Source organism: Macaca fascicularis, chromosome 9, assembly GCF_037993035.2.
Source record: "Macaca fascicularis isolate 582-1 chromosome 9, T2T-MFA8v1.1".
NCBI classification, from domain to species: Eukaryota; Metazoa; Chordata; class Mammalia; order Primates; family Cercopithecidae; genus Macaca; species Macaca fascicularis.
The window spans coordinates 88,019,976-88,040,373 of record NC_088383.1 but is presented as its reverse complement, the minus strand read 5'-3'; the positions used below and the strand labels follow the sequence as shown (position 1 = coordinate 88,040,373).

General features: G+C 39.5%; 1 protein-coding gene across 6 annotated transcripts in view; it reads left to right on the top strand.

Moving 5' to 3' along the window:
• Positions 1-20,398, top strand: part of BICC1 (BicC family RNA binding protein 1) — a 332,934-nt gene that overhangs the window by 108,755 nt on the left and 203,781 nt on the right. For 5 of the 6 annotated variants that reach the window (XM_065521082.2, XM_005565808.5, XM_005565807.5 and 2 more), the window contains exon 2: positions 14,612-14,658. In XM_065521082.2, the coding sequence (XP_065377154.1) occupies positions 14,612-14,658 (47 nt within the window). Of the gene's footprint in view, positions 1-14,611; positions 14,659-20,398 lie in introns of those variants that run through there. The other variant, XM_065521083.2, reaches the window with a different exon arrangement.

Genomic DNA, 20,398 nt, shown 5'->3' with positions numbered 1-20,398 from the left:
ATGCAAATAGTTCTTATACTATATTGTTTAGAGAATAATGACAAAAAAGGCTGTATTTGTTTAGTACAGACACAATTTTCATTTTCTTTTTTTTCTGTTGAATATTTTTGATCTACAATTGGTTGAATTCACAGACGTGGAACCCAGGGAATATGGAGAGCTGACTCTCTGTCATGTATGTTGTTGTTTCCTGACAAGCCAACGAATATACAAGTATTTCTTTTCCTTTTTTGTCAGAATTTTGTTTTTCCTGGAGTTGGTAATTGCCTTGTCCTTTTTTCCCCCCATTGGGTTTAATGTTTTTATGCCTATCAGAAATTCTTTCTACACTGTCTAATCCTCTCAGAACAATTTTCCACATGGTTAAGATTTCAGATAATCGGTTTTTTTTTTTTTTTCCCTGACAACTTTCCTCTTTGAAGTCTGTTGGCTTGCTTCATCCTTTACTGTTTGCCTTCTGGCCTGGCTTCACAGCTGTCATCATGGAATTTGCTCCCATCCTGGGAATTTCTCCTCACTCTTTTCTATATTTAAACCCCAGTTTCTTGTATAAGGGAAAGTTTCAGTTTCTTGGCTAACTTACTCAATTTGATACATACAATCCCTACTAATGTATGGAATCCAAGTAGTAGGGAGGTAATTTTTTCCCCTTGCAACTTAGTGTGCCTGAAAATTTCACCATATTCTTCTACTGAATTGTGGGTTTAGCCAGGTAAAGAATTTTGGGTTGAAAATAATTTTTCCCGGTAATTTAAAGGTTTACTCATTGTCATATAGTATCTCACGGCTTGAATGAGAATTCTGACACTATTCTAATTGCCGGTGACTTGTTTTTGTCTCTCTGGAAGGTTTTAAGATATTTTTATTTCAAATGTGAAACTTCAGAAGGATATGCTTTGTGTATATTTTCTTTTATTCAGCTACAAATTGAATTAACTCTACTAATATGGAACCTTATGTTTTTTGGTTCTGGAAATTTTCTGGTATATTTCTTTGATTAAAAAACACATTTTATAGTCTGTTCTCTTTTTCTGGAAATTTGGTTAGTTGGACTTGGATTTTTTAAAAAGCTATTTCCTCCTTTATTTTATGTATGTCTTGTTCTTTCTGGGAGAATTTTTAAAAATGTTCCAAATCTTGGATAGGATTGTGATATTTTTGTTCTCTAAATGTTTCTCTTTTAAAACTGTCATGCTTCTGTTTTTTCTTTTGGGATAGGTGCATTACTTTTTCTTATCTTTCCAATATCAATTATAAGTTAAAAAATTATCCCATCCTCTATTCTCTTTCCCCATTTCCCAGCCTGTTCTTCCTCATCTGCTCCTCCTCCTTTATCCTCCTTCTCCTCCCTTCTCTTTCCCTTGCTCTCTCTCTCCTGTCCTTCTCGTCCCCCTTCCCCTTCTCCTCCTCCCCATTCTCTTACCCACTCTGTCCTCTTCCCCATCAGCCTCTCTCACTTTCTTCTCTTTACCATTTCCTCATCTCCTTCTCAATCCATTCCTTCTGTTATTTTGTTTTGCTTTTGCTTATATTTTGGAGTGAGGCAGTAAAACTCTTTCTGCTTTGGTGTGATTTGTTGGCTGGTGGTCCTCACCAGCAAGGGAATGACCTCATATGCTGATACATTTCATAGCGAATAACTGCTACATGGCTGTCTTATGATAGTACAGTCCATAACAGGTAGAGCATTGCATCAGCTATGGACCTGAGTTGGAATATGATGCCCTAGAACTGGACATGTGGAGAACCCAGGAGCAATCTTGAACCCTGAGGAATTTCCTGGCTTTCATGGTAATGTATGGGACTTGAGTAAGTCTAAGTCACTGACACTGAAGCAGTGGCATAGATATGTACTATTTAGAAGATCATTTACTGAAGAAAGGACATTTCCTAAAAGAAACAATCTATGGGTATCGCTGGTATTATACTCCTAGTATTATACAACCCCTTTTTGGGTGTTCTGGGTCCTGGACACTAAATGTCTGTGTCACTCCCCCATTGTATAACAACCATAAAACTACTCCCCACCTCTCCCGTCTCCACTGCCTCAAAACCACCTATTTGGGAACACCTGTCTGAGGAGTGGGACTTCCCCTGGTGAAGAAAGTAGCTACTAGCTTGCGGGATTCCCTTTCCCTTTCACCATCACTGGAGAGCTCCCCTTCCTCCCCTGGCCTGTACCATCTGGCTCCTAGGCACAGGTGCTATTTCAAGTGCTCTGAGGCATTGAAAAAAGAAAACGAAGTTTTGGAATCAGACATTCATGAGTATTCACAGCATTCTCTCTGCCCAGAATTCCCTTTTACCATGTCCTCATGTCTAAATTCTACGTTAAATAATCAGTTCAAAAGTCTCTACAGTAGTTATTCTTTGAATTCCTGTACTTAATCATCTGTGACTCTTCTGTAATGTTTTAGCCTTGTCGTTTTTATTACACGACTGTAAGTCCTTAGAGGTCAAAGTGGAAGGCTTCCATATTAAATGCTTACAGGGTGCTGCTTTGCATGTTTCAGGGGTAAAACAGAACTTGAGGGAGACTGAAGAATTTGCCCAGAGTTATGCCACTAGTAAATGGCAAACCTAGATTTGAACCTAGACTTTTTTGACTCCGTGAGTTTTATCTCCTCTCTCTGTGCCCTGTTGCAAAATAAGTTTTGAATAAATAAAATAGTGAGTATTTTAGCATAAAGATGAATAAGCAGCCCTGATGAAAGCAGGCATGTCTTTTCTTTGCTCTCCGTCAGCCTCCAGTTTTGGTGGAGAAAATAGCAAAACAGACTGCCTTGTCATGGATTTCTGCATATAACCTGAACTTTAAACATGCCTGGAACACATTTGGTTCTGATTTAAAACAAGTTGGCTTGCCCCATTGCCATGTTATTACAAATACAAAAGAAATATAAACTTCATTCCATTAAATAACCATCCACATAAACTCTTAAATAGTTTCATGGCTTTGGGCTGGGCCAAAGCTGGATATTAAGGAAATGATTATTAATGTTACATATTTTATTCAAACTGGTCTAATTTTTTTAACCTTCCCACCATCCCTAAAAGTGCCAGTCAACCTTTTCCTTCCTTCTGCAAAATGTTCCCAGGAGGTTAAAACAGATAGAACTTTGATATCAAGCTGCTGACTCTTACTATTTGGAAATATTCTTTGTTTTCAGTTCCTCATAGCCTCTAGCTGTGTGCTCTACTTGAAACTTTTCAATCCCCCTTGGATAACAGCAAAGTTAGTTATCATTCCCTGTAGCGGTGCTGTACAATGGAAATATGTGAACCACAAATATAATTTTATGTTTTATTGCCACATTAAGAAGAGTGAAACAAAACAGGTAAGATTAGTCTTGTAATATTTCTTTGTCTAGCCCAATATATAGAAATAACATCATTTCAACATATAATCAAAACATTATTGAGAATTGTACATTCTTTTTTTACTACATTTTCGAAATCATGTTTGCATTTTATACCACAGCATATGTGAATTCAGACTAGCCACACTTTCAGTGTTCATGAGGCACACGTGGCCAGTGGCTGTCGCACTGGATGGCGTAGTTCTACAGGAAGATCAGCATAATCTCACGGTGGTGTATTAGGTATTCCTAATTCCATTAAACTGTGAACATTGTTTAGATTTTGGTAAAGAGTTAGGGTTGTTTTCCTAAAAGAAATTGAAATTATGTAAATACCTAAAGTCTTCAAATAGTGTGACCTCAGGCCAGACTAAACGATGCTTCAGGGATTGCTTATATAAGAAGAAATAGCGTCTGAAAGCGAGGCATTTGACATGACCAACATTTCTGTTAATCATTGGACTGAAATTCCATTGACATATGTTTGGGTCATCAGTCCACCAGGAAGTCTTCATTGTCAGGCCAATAAATTTGAAGTTTGAATAAACCCTTAGCAAAAGTTACCGAAAGAGTTCAAGTTAAAAGTTGCTTAAAGCAGTGAGTAGTGTAGTTGTTCTCAGATTTTTGGGAATATATGTTTCCCTACATTTGATAGCAACAGATGCTTTCTGAAACTAAAATCCCCTAGGTGAGAGAATGCTGGCCTTTGCTTGCTTTCTGTTGTGCCTTGAGTGTGGCAAGGCCAACACTGTCTTAGATTGTTCCCGGCATTGGAATATTGGCAGGAAAAAGATTTGACATATGAAAAAACTGCAATCCACATTTTGAGAAGTGTGTATAATCTGCAGAGTCTTATGGAGCAGTAGTGGTCCCCGCTGTTAGGTGGATTAGGAATCCTCCCCCTAACCTCCATCATAATCTAATTCTTATTCTGTTAAAATATGTTGTGGGAAATGAAATTTTAAAACACAGACTCAAAGGATGTCTTGGATAGTTCAATTATTGGACCATCCTCTTGTCCCAAATTGCCATGGATAATCTCTCTCTCTTTTTTGTTTTTATTCTGAGCCATAGAGCCCTTTTATAATGGGGTAAGTTTCTGTTTTATTTCATGTTTCATTTGATGTGACCTTTCAGCAAAAGTGGGGTTTGTTTTTAAACAGCCTAGGATTGGAAATGTATGTATGTACATTTTTCTTTTTGTGGTTCACACATTTTGAAGGGTGTCTATTTCTGTCTTCTTTGGCTAGCTATTGAGTTTGGCTATAACTCACAGAGGTTTTCCAAATATTAAATTTTTTACTGTTTTCAGCTGCGAAGATTCTACTATAGGCCTAAATGATTAAAACTTCTCCACTGAGAGCTGCACAAAATCAGTGTTTCATTATAGAAAGTACTAGGTTGGTTAAAGCCTAAGATCTATACCTGGTATGATGTTACTGATTGTCTGTTATCTATCTCTGATATTGCATTACTCATTGTGTCTCCTTAGGCAGCAGTTTGTATCTACATTTGATTTTCGTACTTTTGCCAATGATTGCCGTATACACTGTGGGCTGAAAATAATGCTGTGACAGACCAGTAATGGTGAAACTTTGGTTCATTCTCAAATAGGAAGGAAGACTTAAAAATAATTTTTACCTGAATTTTTTCTAATTATAAAGCAATTCAAGCCATTTAAAGGTATGTTGAAAAATACAAAGAAAAAATGATAAGCAGACCCAAGAATTCTACCACTCAAATAACAACTGTTATTAATATTTTGATATTTATCCTTCCAGTCTTTTTTCTGACATATTCACTACGTATCCATATATCTAAATACATGTTTGTTTATACTTGTGTCTGTATATGTACATGTACAGACTTTTATACAGAATTTAAGCCATTCTGTTTTTTTTGTTTTTGTGTGTTTTGTTTTTTTTTTTTTTTTTTTTTTTTTGAGACAGAATCTCACACTGTTGCCCAGGCTGGAGTACAGTGTCATGATTTTGGCTCACTGCAACCTCCATCTCCCAGGTTCAAGAGATTCTCCTGTCTCAGCCTCCCAAGTAGCTGGGATTACAGACATGCACCACCACTCCCAGATAATTTTTTTTTTTTTCTATTTTTAGTAGAGACGGGATTTCACCATATTGCCTAGGCTGGTCTCAAACTCCTGACCTCAGGTGATCCTCCCACCTCGGCCCCCAAAGTGCTGGGACTGCAGGTGTGAGCCACTGTGCCCAGCCTGTACGTTCTGTTTTATACTTTAAAAAACCAAGTTAAGGTTGCATTTTTGACCATGGGAATTTAACTGCAAAATAAAACAATATTTAAGAAAAAATACTAAAAATGAAGAAGAAAGGCATCCTTAATCCAGCCACTGTTAAGAGAAAAATTATATTTATTTTTGTCTATTCTTGATTTTTCTCAACAGGCCTATTTATTTAACTTTTTCACAGGCCGGTGAATTTGAATTGTTCACAGTGAAGCCTGGTAATTAGGTAGAGAGTTAGGGGAAAGATAAGGTCTGAAAATTCTCACACTTACGAGATACAGCATTCAGATGACACTTTTCACTGTTGAAATTTAAAGTTAGAAGTGTTCTTCAGTTGGTTAGAGTGTTTCAATGATGACTATGATTTTAATTTTAATGATGACTATGATTTTAATTCAGAAGTGGAAGAAACTTTAAGAATAAACTTAACGACTACTCTTTTCTCAGTTGGCTCTTAGAGCTTTGCATGCCAGTCCAAAGTGCAAGGTATAATTCATGAACATAAAAAATTTCTCTGGGAATATCTAGAAAATGCATCTTCTACATCTTTTGTGCTGATTCCTTTTTCAGTTGAATTTGCTGGGTTGTCAGGGAAACAGTTGACATACAGTTTTCTGGAAGCAGTTAATATACAGAATAAAGTATACGGCATAGCTCTTTTAGCATATGGATTAAATTGATACAATAAGGGAATGTTTTAAATTTTGAGTAGAATATTTGTGTACAAGAATCAGGCCACCTGATTTTTTTATCTTTCAAGTGACCTAAAGGCACAGCAGCTCTCTTAGTTGTAAATGTGTTGAGTTGTGTTAAAAAAAAAAGATGGAGAGGAATGCCCTGATTCTTAATGGATTTGAAGAATTATATCTCAATTATTTTTATAATTTGAACTTGTTTTTTTCTTGCCAAATTCCAAAGGGGAAGAAACCCCATTGTTTATCAAGGTAATGTTTAAAGATGTTTCATACTGTATTATAAATGTGAAGAACATAGTCTTTGTGTTTTTAGAGTTGGCTACACAAAGCATCAGATGTTATAAGAGAAAAGCATTTCAAAATGAAAAGGATATTTAAACAGAAGTTTCCATGTGCCCCAGGAAGAATTTAAAGTCAAACTCCCCCCTCCCATTTAATTCAGTCATTAACTGGACTTGCTGTGTAGTTTGGGGGGATTGTAATAGTTTACACCTGTTTCAACTTTTGCTGTTTTTATTGGCAGTGGCTTTTGCCATCCCGTATTTCTTGTGAAGCAAAAATATGAAATAAAATATGGCAAAGCATTGGAGAAATTATAATAAACATAAAAAATGGATTGTTCAGCTTAAAGTATGAAATGCTTTACCTGCACATTCAGCCAGCCACGTTTCAGTAGTATTGAAGTAATTTATTCCTGGAGTTCTATGTCATGAAAATAAAGACAATTGCTTTCATTGGCAGGAATAATCCAGGGTTTTTACATTCGAGTGAATAAACTTTGGAACATCAGGCAGAAGTTATATTGTAAAGACAGTTTAAGAAAAACCTGCTAAATCATTATATGTGTGCTCATGTTACTGTGGAATAAAAAAGATGAGGGAGTATCAGTGTCTAAGATTGCAAAGACTCAATAGAAGTATTTTAGCACAGAGTGTAATCAGACTTCAAAGGTCAAGCAATACCATGGCATAAAGTATGGTTTGGCTCATTTCACAGGCACCATTTTGCCCTCCAAATATAATGAAAAGGAAATGATTTGAGTCAAGATATATCTCATATATTTTTTTTTCTTCTAATCCAACTCTCTAATGGTCTCCCTATAAGTGCCCTTTGTTCTTCATGTCTAACAGTAGCTGTCCAGCTTCAGTGTTGGGTTAGGAGTGAAATGATTCACTTTTTAGTGCATTGTCTAGAATGAGAATAGCTAAATTAAATTGATAATAAGTTTAATTTAGGTAGAATTGTGACTGTGAAAAACCCTCTGGGAAAGTTGCTAGGAGAACTGAATTTTAACTTTGGCTTAATCTCACCAGTTAGGTTGCTTTGAATATTGTACAGGTCAGGGTTGTAATTTGAATGAGGGTATGGCCTTGCCTATTTTGATTCATTAGCATTGAACCTAAGTCGTAAGTATTTGCGGAATGAAAGTGTCAGCTTTTCTGGGTCTGTAAAATGAGCATTTTATTTTATTTATCTTATTTTTTTTTTAAATGAGCATTTTAAATGCCTAATTTTATATTGAGAAAAATGTTCTTCAGTGATACCCTTTTCCCCAATCTCTCACTTCTTGGAAAGACTTTATATTTTGATACTGATGAATGTAAACTAAGTGGGAGAATTAGACTCTCAAATTTGGGCTCAGAAGAATCCGTGTTTGGGGGAAGAGAAGACTTTTAGTGAATTGTCACTCTTTTAATAGGCTCTTGTGGCCTTTGATAGCTTTATCTGCTTGGGGTCAGTGAAAGTCCTTCAGGTGACCTGGCATCCTGGGAATGAAATGAGGATGCTTCTTCCTAGGAAGTGCTAATGATTGGGACTCAACACCATTTGCACCTGAGACCATGATCTAACCAACAGCTCATCAGGGTCTTTTACCAAGGTATTTATGGGCTTGGGAAATGGATACATCAGAATTGAGGTAAAATCAGGCTCAGATTTAGAATTTCTTGCACACAAACACTTGGAGTAAAAAAAGTCCAAAGATTTTTGGTGCCAGTGAATGTAATTTGCCATTTCTGGCTCCTTGCCTGCTGTTTTCCCTCAAATCATAAACTTGCTAAAGGTGCAGGTTTCTGGTTAAATTTTAGTGATTTTCCCCCCTGGAACAGAGTTAATAGTAGTTTAGGTCTAACTTAGGAAATTTTCCCCTTTTTATTCATCTGGAGGTTGAAGGGCCATTCTGTGAAGGCTGTTTAGTGTTTTGATGGACTTGGAATGAAGGGGCATGACAAAGTGTGATATAATGAGTTTGTCTTGAGCAAAATAAGTCTCCTCAACGAAGTTTCTGTAATAAATATAGTTGTATAATGAAATTTCAACAGATGACTTTTAAGTTGTGCAGGAATTTCGTGTAGTAAAAAGGGTGATTATCTACTTTGCTTGATAGACCTTTGAAAATATCTGATTCTAAAAATTTCTTTTCACAGAAGTTTCCTGAATGCCACTAGATATTTTTTTGACTCTCCATGTCCTTATCTGTTACTTTTATTGCCATGTGAAAGTGGGTATCATTGAAGGTGGCTCTTTTAAAACTATTTTTAGCCTTAGACAAAGACAGCCAAGAATTGGCTAAGTGCCCCCCAGGACACTTGTCATTAGGTTTGGGCACTGACCTTTTATCTTGCCTGGGTGTTCCCTTTAGCTAGGGCCACCCACAGTTGCCAGTTTGCTTAGAAGTTTGTTCAACTTTACTTTTTATATTTTTATTGAGCTTTAATATTGGTATATTTTCAAGTTAGAGAATGAAAATCATTGTTTGCAGAGCAGACTGTAGAGAATGTTTTTGTAGAAATGTGTGATTCGAATGGCCTATATCAGTGTGTAAGGAAAATGGATGTGCTGCGGTCAAGAATAAGCCAAGGCAGACATCCAGTTTAGCATGACTCAGCGAGTTTGGAGTGCAGGCGCACAACTCCACTCTTCATGTAACCACACCACATGAGGCACATTAGGTGGCCACCCACACGAGCTCGTGCTTTGCTCAGAGCCACTACTCTCCGTAAAAGGTATAATTACCCTGCTGACACTACGTGCAGCTTGTGCCCCAGTCAGCTTGTTCATGCCAAGAGAATAAAGCCGTGTTGAAATCCGCTACAATTCCTCGAGTGTTCTTTCAGCTGCCTGCCACTCATCCGTCCACTCCTCGGTCCTCACCTTGGGCTGGAACATAACACTTGGCGTGACACTTGGCATAGTCGACAGGATACTGAGGAGAGTGAGACTTTGGTCCCCACTGATTTCAGGTTGGGCATGTGACTGCAACATGGGCTGTGGTGCCCAGTGGCAGCTGTACTGTTTAATGGGCTCTGGTGGAAACCTAGGTGGCGGTAGATTGGCCCTCCACGAGCATGGAAAAGGTGCTGAAGCAGCTGGAAGTGCAGAGCACTGAGAAGGAGTGAGCTTTTGCCGGCAGAGTTGGTTAGGCATTTTTGAATGCACTATGAAAAGTACACCCTCAGTTCCTGAGGGATACAGCAGAGGTAAGGGCCCTCCAGGTACAGGCTGGGTGCCTGGAGGCCTGGTTACACAGCTCAGAAAAAGATTTAGAAGCTGCCATAAATGGGGACCTTCAGGCACAGGCGGCGTGCCTGGAGGCCCGGCTACAGAGCTCGGAAAGGAATTAGAGGCTGCTGTGAATGCAGGCCTGGGGCTGTCGTCTCAGCCAGAGATCCCCACTCTGATACTGAGGAAGCTGTTGGTGGGACCGAGGAGTCTGCACCATAAAGAAGAGGAAGATGCCCTGCCTGCAGGGGTCCCCCGACTGGAGAAAAGGGGGCCCCAACAAGTGACATGCTCACAGATGTGGATTGATTTGATTTTGGCCAGGATTGACTGAGAGAAAATCGATAAGCAGCCAAATAAAGTACTCTTAACTTTGTGCAATTCCAGAAAATGCCCAAGTGGGAGAAGGACATTGCTGTACAACCTGGTCCCACCTGGGCATTTCAGCTCAAAGGCTACATATGTGCTATAGCCAGCTGGGGGTGTAAAGCCTTTTCTCTATGATGAGGGAACTGACTGAGGTTTGAATTGGGGAAACACCAGATGACTGGAGGCCACATGTGGAGTTCACAGTGCACTGTTCCCCCACCAGCGTATAGCGAGTGCTGGTGCTGGTAGACACCAGCACAGATACATTTTGGGCATGGATATTTCACATGGCTTGGCAGCCATGCCGTCTATCAGTGGGCTTGACAAAACTGAGACAGTACCACTATGTGGTGGACTTGGCCGATGAGTTCTTTTCCAGAGAGCCAGGAACAGTTTGCCTTCATGGGAGGGCAACAGTGGGCTTTCTCAGTGTTGCTGCAGGGCTATATGCATAGCCCCACCATATGTCATGGTCTTGTTAATGATACTATGTTAACTTCTGATTCTCTTGCAGATTTAGAAGTGACAATGCTCCCCTTGCCTAGATTTAAGATAGTGCGGCTGAGACTACCTTCCTGGCAGCTGAGTGAGCTATTCAGCAGGCACAAGCCCTATGGGTAGTTGACTAGGGGCACGTGTTTGAGCTAGATGTGCGTGTGACCACAGATAGTTTTGCCTGGGGCCTATAGTAGTGCATGGAGCACTTGAGAATGCCAGTAGGCTTTTGGTCCCAACTATGGAAAGGAGCTGAGCTCCAGTATTCACTGATAAGAGAAGCAGTTAGTAACTGCATATGCTGCCCTTCAGGCTCATGAGAGCATGGCAGGGTGGGCTACAGTCGTCGTGCGGATGACTTAGCTGATAGTGGGATGGATGCCTTCATGGATAATGACTACCCAGAATGGGCTAGCACAGACATCCACTTTAGCAAAGTGTGGTGCCTACTTGGAGCAGTGGAGTACATGGAGTACAAATCCCTTAGCAGCAGAGTTGCAAGAGGTCTTGGGACTTATAGTCCTAATGCAAGATAAGGCCATGGGGCCTGAGGCACCCCTCCATTCCTGATAGAGCATGGTATATGAATGGGTCTAGCTTGGGTGCTGCTATTGCCTGGACTGCTGTCACAGTTCACCCTAGTACTGACGCCATATGATTTGATACGAGGTGTGGACAAAGTAGCCAATGGGCTGAAATCAGGGCAGTGTGAGTGGTGATCACCACGGTGGTGACACCAACGGTAATCTGCAGCAATAGCTTGGTAGTTTATTGAGGCTTAGCCTTGTGATTAACTACCTAAAAGTAACAGAAGTGGCCAGTTAGTTGGTCACCGGCCCATATAGGGCCAAGCCATGTGATAAAACCTATGGGAGGAAGGATGACTTCCTCCGACCGGGTATAGGGATTAATGGTAACCTATTATTGCCTGCCCCAGTGCTCCTAAAGGCAGGGAAATAAAAGCTTGACTAAATGTATAAAGCAACATTGGTGTAATGTCACCATGAGGTGGTTGCCCACCATAACCTGGAGTTGTTGTTCATGTATTACTGCTGTGGCCTCTGGGTCCAGGGTTCCACCCTGTGGGCATGTCTCCCCACTAGAAAAACTCTCTTTGCCTAGGGGGTGGAATGTAAGACCTATATGTTGGACCTGAGTGTCTGGGGCCTGTGTGCCTAGAGCCTATGTATAAGGCCTTGTGTCGGACCTGTGTGTCTGGGGCCTGGCTTGCATGCCCAGAGCCTATGTATGAGGCCTATGTGTTGGACCTGTGTGTCCAAGGCCTGTGTCTCCCTTGGCCTAGGGGGTGGAGTATAAGGAAAATGAATCTGCTGTGATCAAGTATAGGCCAAGGCAGACATCCGGTCTAGCGTGTGAGTCTGGAGTTTGGAGCGCACGTGCACAATTTCACTCATTACATAACCACAACACGTGGTGATCACCCATGTGAGCTCGTGCTTGGCTTACAGCCACTATTGTCTGTAAAAGGTATAATTACCCTGCTAACGCTGTACATATGACTTGCGCCTGGGTTGACTCGCGCCCAGGTTTGCACCCACGGTTCGTGCCCCGGCTGGCGCCCAGGCTAACTTGCACCGAGAGAGAATAAAGCCATGCCACAACTCCCTATGATTCCTCGAGTGTTCTTTCAGCTGCTCGCCACTCATCCACCCCCTCCCCTTGGTCCTCCACTTGGGCTGAAACCTGACACTTGGCATGACAGTGTCTGGGTGCAGTTCATGCTATTGATGATGTGGAATTTGTTCAAAAAGAAAAGTTAAAAAGACATTAGCATTATAGGTTAGTTTGCTTTTGCTGCTGTAACAAGTTGCCACAGTGTAGTAGCTTAAAACAACAGAAATCTTACTTTTTGGGTCTGAAATCCGAAGTGGTTTTCACTGGGCTGAAAGCAAGGTGTTAGCAGGACTGTACTCTCTACTGAGGCCATAGGGAAAGGTAATTTCTTTGACTTTTCCAGCTCTTAGAGGCCACCTACATTCCTTGGCTCATGGCTTGTTCCTCTGTCTTCAAATCTTGGTCATCTCTGATCTGTCCTTTGTTGTCATGTAACCATCTCTCCTTGAGCTTCCATTGTCACATCACTTTGTTCTCTGAGCCCCTTGCTTCTTTCATTAAGGACACGATTACATTGGGCCCATCTGGCTAATTCAGGATAATCTTCCTATCTTTTTACTTAATCACATCTACAAAATCTCTTTTGCCATGTAAGATTCTGGGGATTAGTACATGAACCTGTTTGCCGGGAGTCATTATTCAGCCCTACTACACGTTAGAAGGCAATTTTTAAATTCCTTTTCAGCCCTTGTTTTTATGTTTTTTCAGATTGTCCTTGGAATTTCCAGAAACATGTACTCTGCAATCTGTTGTTTGGATAAAAATGTGTTGGTAAAAAATACACATTTCTACAAAAATAGACAATGTGTCTTATATTTAACTGTAAAATTTAAGTTGGTGAAAAAAGAATTTAAATACTTGTTATTTCTTTGAGGGCAGAGAGAATTTCTGAAGTTTTGAATCTTTTTTTTTTTTTTTTTGAGACAGAGTCTTACTCTGTCGCCAGGCTGGAGTGCAGTGGTGCAATCTTGGCTCACTGCAACTTCCGCCTCCTGGGTTCTAGTGATTCTCCTGCCTCAGCCGCTCAAGTAGCTGGGACTACAGGCACACACCACCTCGCCCAGCTAATTTTTGTTTTAGTAGAGATGGGATTTCACTATGTTGGCCAGGATCGTCTTGATCTCTTGACCTCGTGATCCATCTGCCTCGGCCTCCCAAGTTTTGACTCTTTCACTTAACAGTGTCAAAGTTATGGTAGATGCTTGTCAAAACTTGCCAAGTGACAGATGGAATTCTTAAGTGATTGCTCTGCCCTATTTCTTGGGTCTTTAGTCATTTTAACAAGTGTTCTGGATACACACACACATGCACTTCTGCTCACAAACATGGCTGTGCTGAGGTATTGCCTAGCAGGTGTTTGGTTTACTGTGGTCTTCCAGACTTTAATTTCCAGTACTTTTTACTTCAGCATCTTTCTTTGTCCTGACCAGGCTTCTCTCATTAACCACTATTCCACCCTACACCCGAATCAGAGTCCTGTTTGGCCTTAGAAAGATGCAGTCTGAGTCTGTTGCAAGCAAGATGCTATTGACTCTTTTATCGCTTCTCTCCTTTTGTCAAATTCCCCACCCTGCAACACAAATGAATACAAAATGTTCATAGTCACAAGACTTACGAACACAGACTGAGAAATGGGTTTGTCCTGTATTCATGGGTTACCATTTATCTATAAAAATGGTATTCAAATACAGTGATATTTTAATTAATGTTACATGCAATTTTATTGTGGGCTGTGACTTTCACCATTACTGTTTAATTCTGTTTTTCTTTTTTTCTCTCTTTGTATATACAAATGAAGGAGTGAATTAAAAGTATATGATGCCAATTGAAATTCAAGTAGAATATATACTCATTGTAAAGCATAAAATGGAAACAGCTTAGAAGTAGGCCATATACATGAGCCACCTGCTGACAAGGCAGCCTCTTCTGCCTGGGATTGATCACAGATAGGAAGTGCTTGGAGTGTTACAGTTGATTACTTTGAGAGTTGCATTTATTCACATAGTTCTTTAACTATGAAAGGCCGAGATCACTTTCATCATCTAAGTGTGTAGGGGTTCGTGAGTCTTTCAGACAAAGCAAAAGAGTGTTAAATAACCTAGAGATGTGTAATTGATGGATTAGCGTGCTAGTCTTTACCAATTTTGCATCCCAGTGAGGCATATTAGCAGGCACTGAGCTGTGGGAGAGCGAGGCTGGCATCTTGTTTGCTTTTGCATCCTCATATCTGATGCTTGAAAGTTTTTTGAATACATACATTGAAAAAGTATTTTAAATGTGCACATTTTTATTTACAGCTGCTGCTGAAGGGAAAGGCAGAAGTGGGGAAGACTTTTTTCAAAAGGTAAGTTGCCTTTTACTCTTGTCATGGTGATAAGTAAGAGGAAATATACTTATCTCAGCAGCTACCCTAGAAGCCCCCGAACGCTCCTCTTCCTGTGGAGGAGAACAGGTTTCCATAGGGGAGCTGGAAACAGAGCTAGCCAGGAAAAGGGGGGATGCTGTATGAGACGTAACCATTCCAAGAAGGCTCCTTCCAGGGAAAATCTAATGAAATTTTTGCTTGAAGGCAAATAAACAAAATGTAAGAGGGCTCAGAGGTGGATCAATTCATGTGGCATTCATACGTCGTTTGGCTGGCATGTGACATAGGAGGGGTTTATTGTGCAAGGTGAGGTACACTATCCTATATGATGAATATGGTGGGGGATCTTTTCTAAAGATATTTAAAGTAAAACAAATTTTAAAATGTTCTACTGGCCAAATAGAATGTGCCAGACTACGAGTTTTCCACCTTACTTTATAGGCTCAGGCTGCTGCAGTTTTGGTACTATCCCCCCTGACTTGGTGTTATCTGACATTGGTTAATCTCCAACTTACACTCAATACCTAAGCATTTCAGAATGCCCTGGCCTTAGCTGGGGGCAGGGTTAGCAACCAGGATAAGACAAGGGAAGACAAATAGGCTGGGTGCAGTGGCTCATACCTGTAATCCCACCACTTTTTGAAGCCAAGGCTGTCGGATTACTTGAGTTCAGAAATTGAAGACCAGCCTGGGGCAGGGCATGGTGGGGTGCACCTATAATCCTAGCACTTTGGGAGGCCGAGGTGGGTGGATCACTTGAGGTCAGGAGTTTGAGACCAGCCTGGCCAAAAGCCTGTCTCTACTAAAAATACAAAAGTTAGCCAGGCGTGGTGGCAGATGCCTGTAATCCCAGTTACTTGGGAGGCTGAGGCACAAGAGTCACTTGAACCCAGGAGGCAGAGGTTGCAGTGAGCTGAGATCGTGCCACTGCACTCCAGCCTGGGCAACCGAGTGAGACTGTGTCATAAAACAGGGTAGAATAGAATAGAATAGAATTATCCAGCCTGGGCAACATGGAGAAATCCCTCCTCTACAAAAACAAACAAACAGAAAACTGAAATTAGCCAGGTGTGATGTTGTGCACCTGTACTTCCAGCTCCTCTGAAGGCTGAGGTGGGAGGATCACCTGAGCCCAGGAAGTTGAGACTGCAGTGAGCCATGATCGTACCACTGCACTCCAGCCTGGGTGACAGAGTAAGACCCTGTCTCAAAGAAAAAATAAGAAAAGAAAAATAAAATGAAAAAGAAACAAATAGCAGAAATTATAGATTTCCCTTGGGTTGACTCTGATGGTAAAAATAGATGCTCTCTGTGAAAGGATTCTTCTTCATTGTTCTTCTTTAACTCATAGATAGATGTAAAAAGCAGATGCTTCACCTTTGTGATTTCAGACATTTTAAAAGCTGAGTCAAAATATGGTGTATGTGATCACAAAGGACTTTCATTCTTAGATTTGCTAATATCTCTCACTGTTTGCAGAGACATATATACATTCCAGTAGTTTAAATGGAAACACGTTTGAATCCAGGAACATGTGTGTATCCCACAAACTATGAGTTAGAGTCATAGATTCTATTCTTGGTCACAGATTAATGAGGTCTCTGAATAGCTAGATGGGAGTACATTTTATCTTCTCATTTTTTTCTTTGGTTCAATAGGAAGTGTCTTTTCCATAGACAGGTGTCCATATAGGATTTGCATACTCATCCAGCAGAAAATCTCTAACTTAGAAACAGCCCAAATTCCAGAAGAGTCATTTTTCACAGTTTTGACTAGACAGAAGTAGACATTATGGTTCATCTACAGTAGAATGAAGTAATGGAGAAATACTGAATTGTCCTCCAGGAACTTGCATGCAGTCACACGTATTCTAGTTTTACATAATGACATTTGGGGAAACATTTAAGAAACAGGCTGCATTGCCATTCACTAGCGTCTTTGAAGAAATATTTTTCTCTCTCTAAAGTAATGCAAATATGAAGGATCTAGGCTTATGATTGTAATGTTTCTTAGTTTTTACTTTGAGGTGTACATGGCAAAAGTTAAAATCTCCTTTAGCTGAGTTTAAACTTCAACTACTCAACTTTTCTAAGCCTGGAAGGATATCTACCTAGTTTCATAGTGCCTCTCCCTACATGGAGATTTGAGAAGGAGTGTGAGACTTTCATATATAACTTTATGTTTTTTTGTACCGTAAAAATATATGTAAAATCATAATATGACTAAATTTTGCTCGATTTAATTAATTACTCTCAAAGTTTTTGAATTAGAAAATAATAAAATTAATTTTAAAAATCTTCCAAAATAAGAATTGGTATATTTCCTTTAAGAGCTTACATTTCAGTTTTACAGATAGTAAGATTGTCAAACATATTATCTCAAATTTGAAGCTATAATAGTAATTGTTAAGCTTATTATACACTTCTTCCATTGAGTCAACGTTACTGTTTTTTCCAGAGATCTACCCAGTTTTCTATACACTGTTTTACTGCATGGGTTTGAAATGATTTATTTCCCAAACACTTAATAAAGGATAAAAGGTAAAAGGCTAAGATGTTATAACAAAAAATCCCCAAAACTCCAACAATATAGTGTCTTAAAGAGCAGAGTCATTTGTTGTACTCTCACATAGCATTCTAAGGAGAGTCTTCCAGCTGGGTTGGTAGCTGTGTCCCATGCTATCATTCAGCGACCCAGGCTCCTTCTAAGACATATCTGGGTTGTCGCTAAGCATGGCCTTCATCTCTGTTGTTGAAGCTTGGTCACCACCATGTCCAGTTGTGTGCTGGTGAGGGAGACAGAGTATTGAAGAGAGGCGCACCATGGTTGTTAGGCCCAGGCCTGAATGTGGCATCTGTCACTTCCTTTCACACTCTATGGGAGAAAACTTAGTTATGTAGTCTTACCTAATAGCAACAATAGAGGGGAGGGGAGGGGCTGGGACATTTGGAGAAAAAAATTGATTTTGCAGGCACTATTCACCAAAAACGAGATTGTTATGGGAAAAAAATGCTGTAATCAAAATGTAATTTCTTCGTGTGGTGTACTTTGAAACTTTTTGTATTTGTTTGTTAGGGCTGACATACCACAAACTGGGTGGCTTAACTATGATAAATTATCACCTCACAGTTCTGGAGGCTAGAAACCCAAGATCAAGGTGTCAACAGGGTTGGTTCCTTCTGAGGGCTGGAAGGGAGAATCTGTTCCATGACTTTCTTTAGCTTCTCATGGTTTGCTGGTTATCTTTGGTGTTCCTTGGCTTGTGGAAGAATTACCTGGATCTCTGCCTTCATCTTCATATGGCATTTTCCCTGTGTGCTTGTCTCTATGTCCAAATAAAGACACCAATTATATTGGATTAGCAGCCCACCCTTCTCTTGTGTGAGTTCATCTTATTATTACACATCTGCAGTGACCCTATTTCCAAATGTCACATTCTGAGCTCCCAGGTATTAGTACTTCACCATATGACTTTTTGGAGGACAGTTCAAACTATAATACCTTTTAATGGAGAAGATGATTCTGTAGAAAAATTTAATTAGAAAAATTTACTAAGACCGTAGATGTTATTTGTCACATTTTGATACTCAGTCTGATCTATAGATTTTTAACTGCCTAGTCTTTTATACTAAATCAGAAGTCATTTCTAAATTGTCTACAATGAGTATATAATTGACATGCAAAAAGAGAAAAAAAAATCTGTAATCTTGCCTTTTTGCTTTTTGTGTTTTTTTGAGATGGAGTCTTGCTCTGTTGCCCAGGCTGGAGTGCAGTGGCATGATCTTGACTCACTGTAACCCCTGCCTCCCGGGTTCAAATGATTCTCCCACCTCAGCCTCCCTAGTAGCTGGGATTACAGGCATGCACCACCACACCCAGCTAATTTTTGTGTTTTTAGTAGAGATGAGCTTTCACCATGTTGACCAGGCTGGTCTTGAACTCCTGACCTCCAGTGATACACCCACCTCAGCCTCCCAAAGTGCTGGGATTACAGGCATGAGCCACGGTACCCAACCTGTAATCTTGCCTTTGAAAGAGAACTATTTGTACACCCTTAGTCTTTTTTCTGTGTGTATTAAAAATATATATTAAATGATTTTTAATATTCCCTGGTTGATGGGATTACAGATTAAACTATGTATTTGCATTGGATCCATTCCAGATGTTTTTCTGTGTTAAAACTTTGCAAAGTTATCTTGTAATTGTACTTTTTATTCTTTGGCTCTAACTACACTTACAAAAGGCGGGAATGGATATAACTTTATCAGTATTCTCTGTCCACTCCTAATGGCAACTCTATCTAATGGAAACACATGGAAACAATCTTCCAGGTTTTTTACAGTTCTTTGGGCAGTTGTTCATGGCTTACTCACTGTCTGTCCTATTTCCTTTTAATCAGTTCTTTTTTTTTTTCTCTCTTGTGAAATGACTACGGTCAGATCTTGGAGGGGAAAATGGGTTACAGTATTTTAGGTGGGGATAGGGTCAGTGATTGTATTACACATGTGACTCATCAAAGCAAACTGCGTTAGGAATCTGTAATCCCAATGGTTGAAGAAGACAAAATCCAGTCATCATTGTAATTGATGAAAGCCAGGTTTTTTTGTTGCATTGGGTTATGTACAGTATTTTTCCTCAAAGTATACATCATATATTTTAATGTAGGGCTATTTTATACTCTTTGAGTATATTGGATATTTATTTGGAAAACTGACCTATAAACCATGGCTTGTCACAAAGGCTAACAGTAAGACTGAAAAAATGAGATATTGATGGCTTATGTGGTATATTTTTAAAACTTTCAAACTCGTTGTTTTTAGACAAACATTACTTTAGGTGTTTTCAGACTGGAAAATAGCAAGTGTTGTCTTCTGGGGAAAATTCCTGGGATAAATATTTGGTTCCCTTTGTACCTAAAAATGGGTGCATTAGACGGTCTTAGATGGGGACTACTTGAGTCCTTTTATTGAGGGACAGCAGAGATGATAAAGTCACTTCGGCTTTCTCCACTAGCCATTATTTTTATATTTCGAGTAGGTTATTTCCTCTAGTAATGGATATATGTTTTGGTTTAATTATTTAAAAGTGAATTCAGTTAACTCCGGCCCACGAATGTGTTTTTTCTAATACTGAGTCTTTATGCTTAAACACAAATCAAATTTGATTTAAATAAGATCCGGATATTTTAAAGCTTTAATTTTAGTATTTATTTCAATAGGTAATACATGTATATGGCTCACAATTCAGATTTATAAAAGGGTATGCAGTGAAGAGTATTTGATGTCTTGATGGTTTCTGAAGGTTCACTGAGAAAGCTGTGCAGCATTACATTGTCGGTCCCAATCTTGAGTAAAGATGACCACCACCAATGTGTGTCATTACTAGTGAAAACTTATTCACTGAGTTCTTATTACTGATCACAATACTATTGCCCTGAGAATGTTCCAGTGACAGAATCCATGATCGTGTTTTCTTTATACTACTGTCTAGATAGGGATAACTGGCTGCTTGTAAGACTTAGAAAAGAAGAGTAACTTTCCACCCTGTAAAGGCTGTTTAGTCATCATCTAGAAAGTTACTAAAGATTAGAATAGATCTTATTTTTATACCTTATGATTCGCTCCTCATCTTCTATCAAGAATCTAGTAAATCAGGGTTAGTGAGAAGAAATTAAGAAAAAGATCAAATAATTTGCTCATCATTCATTCTTCTCATCTTT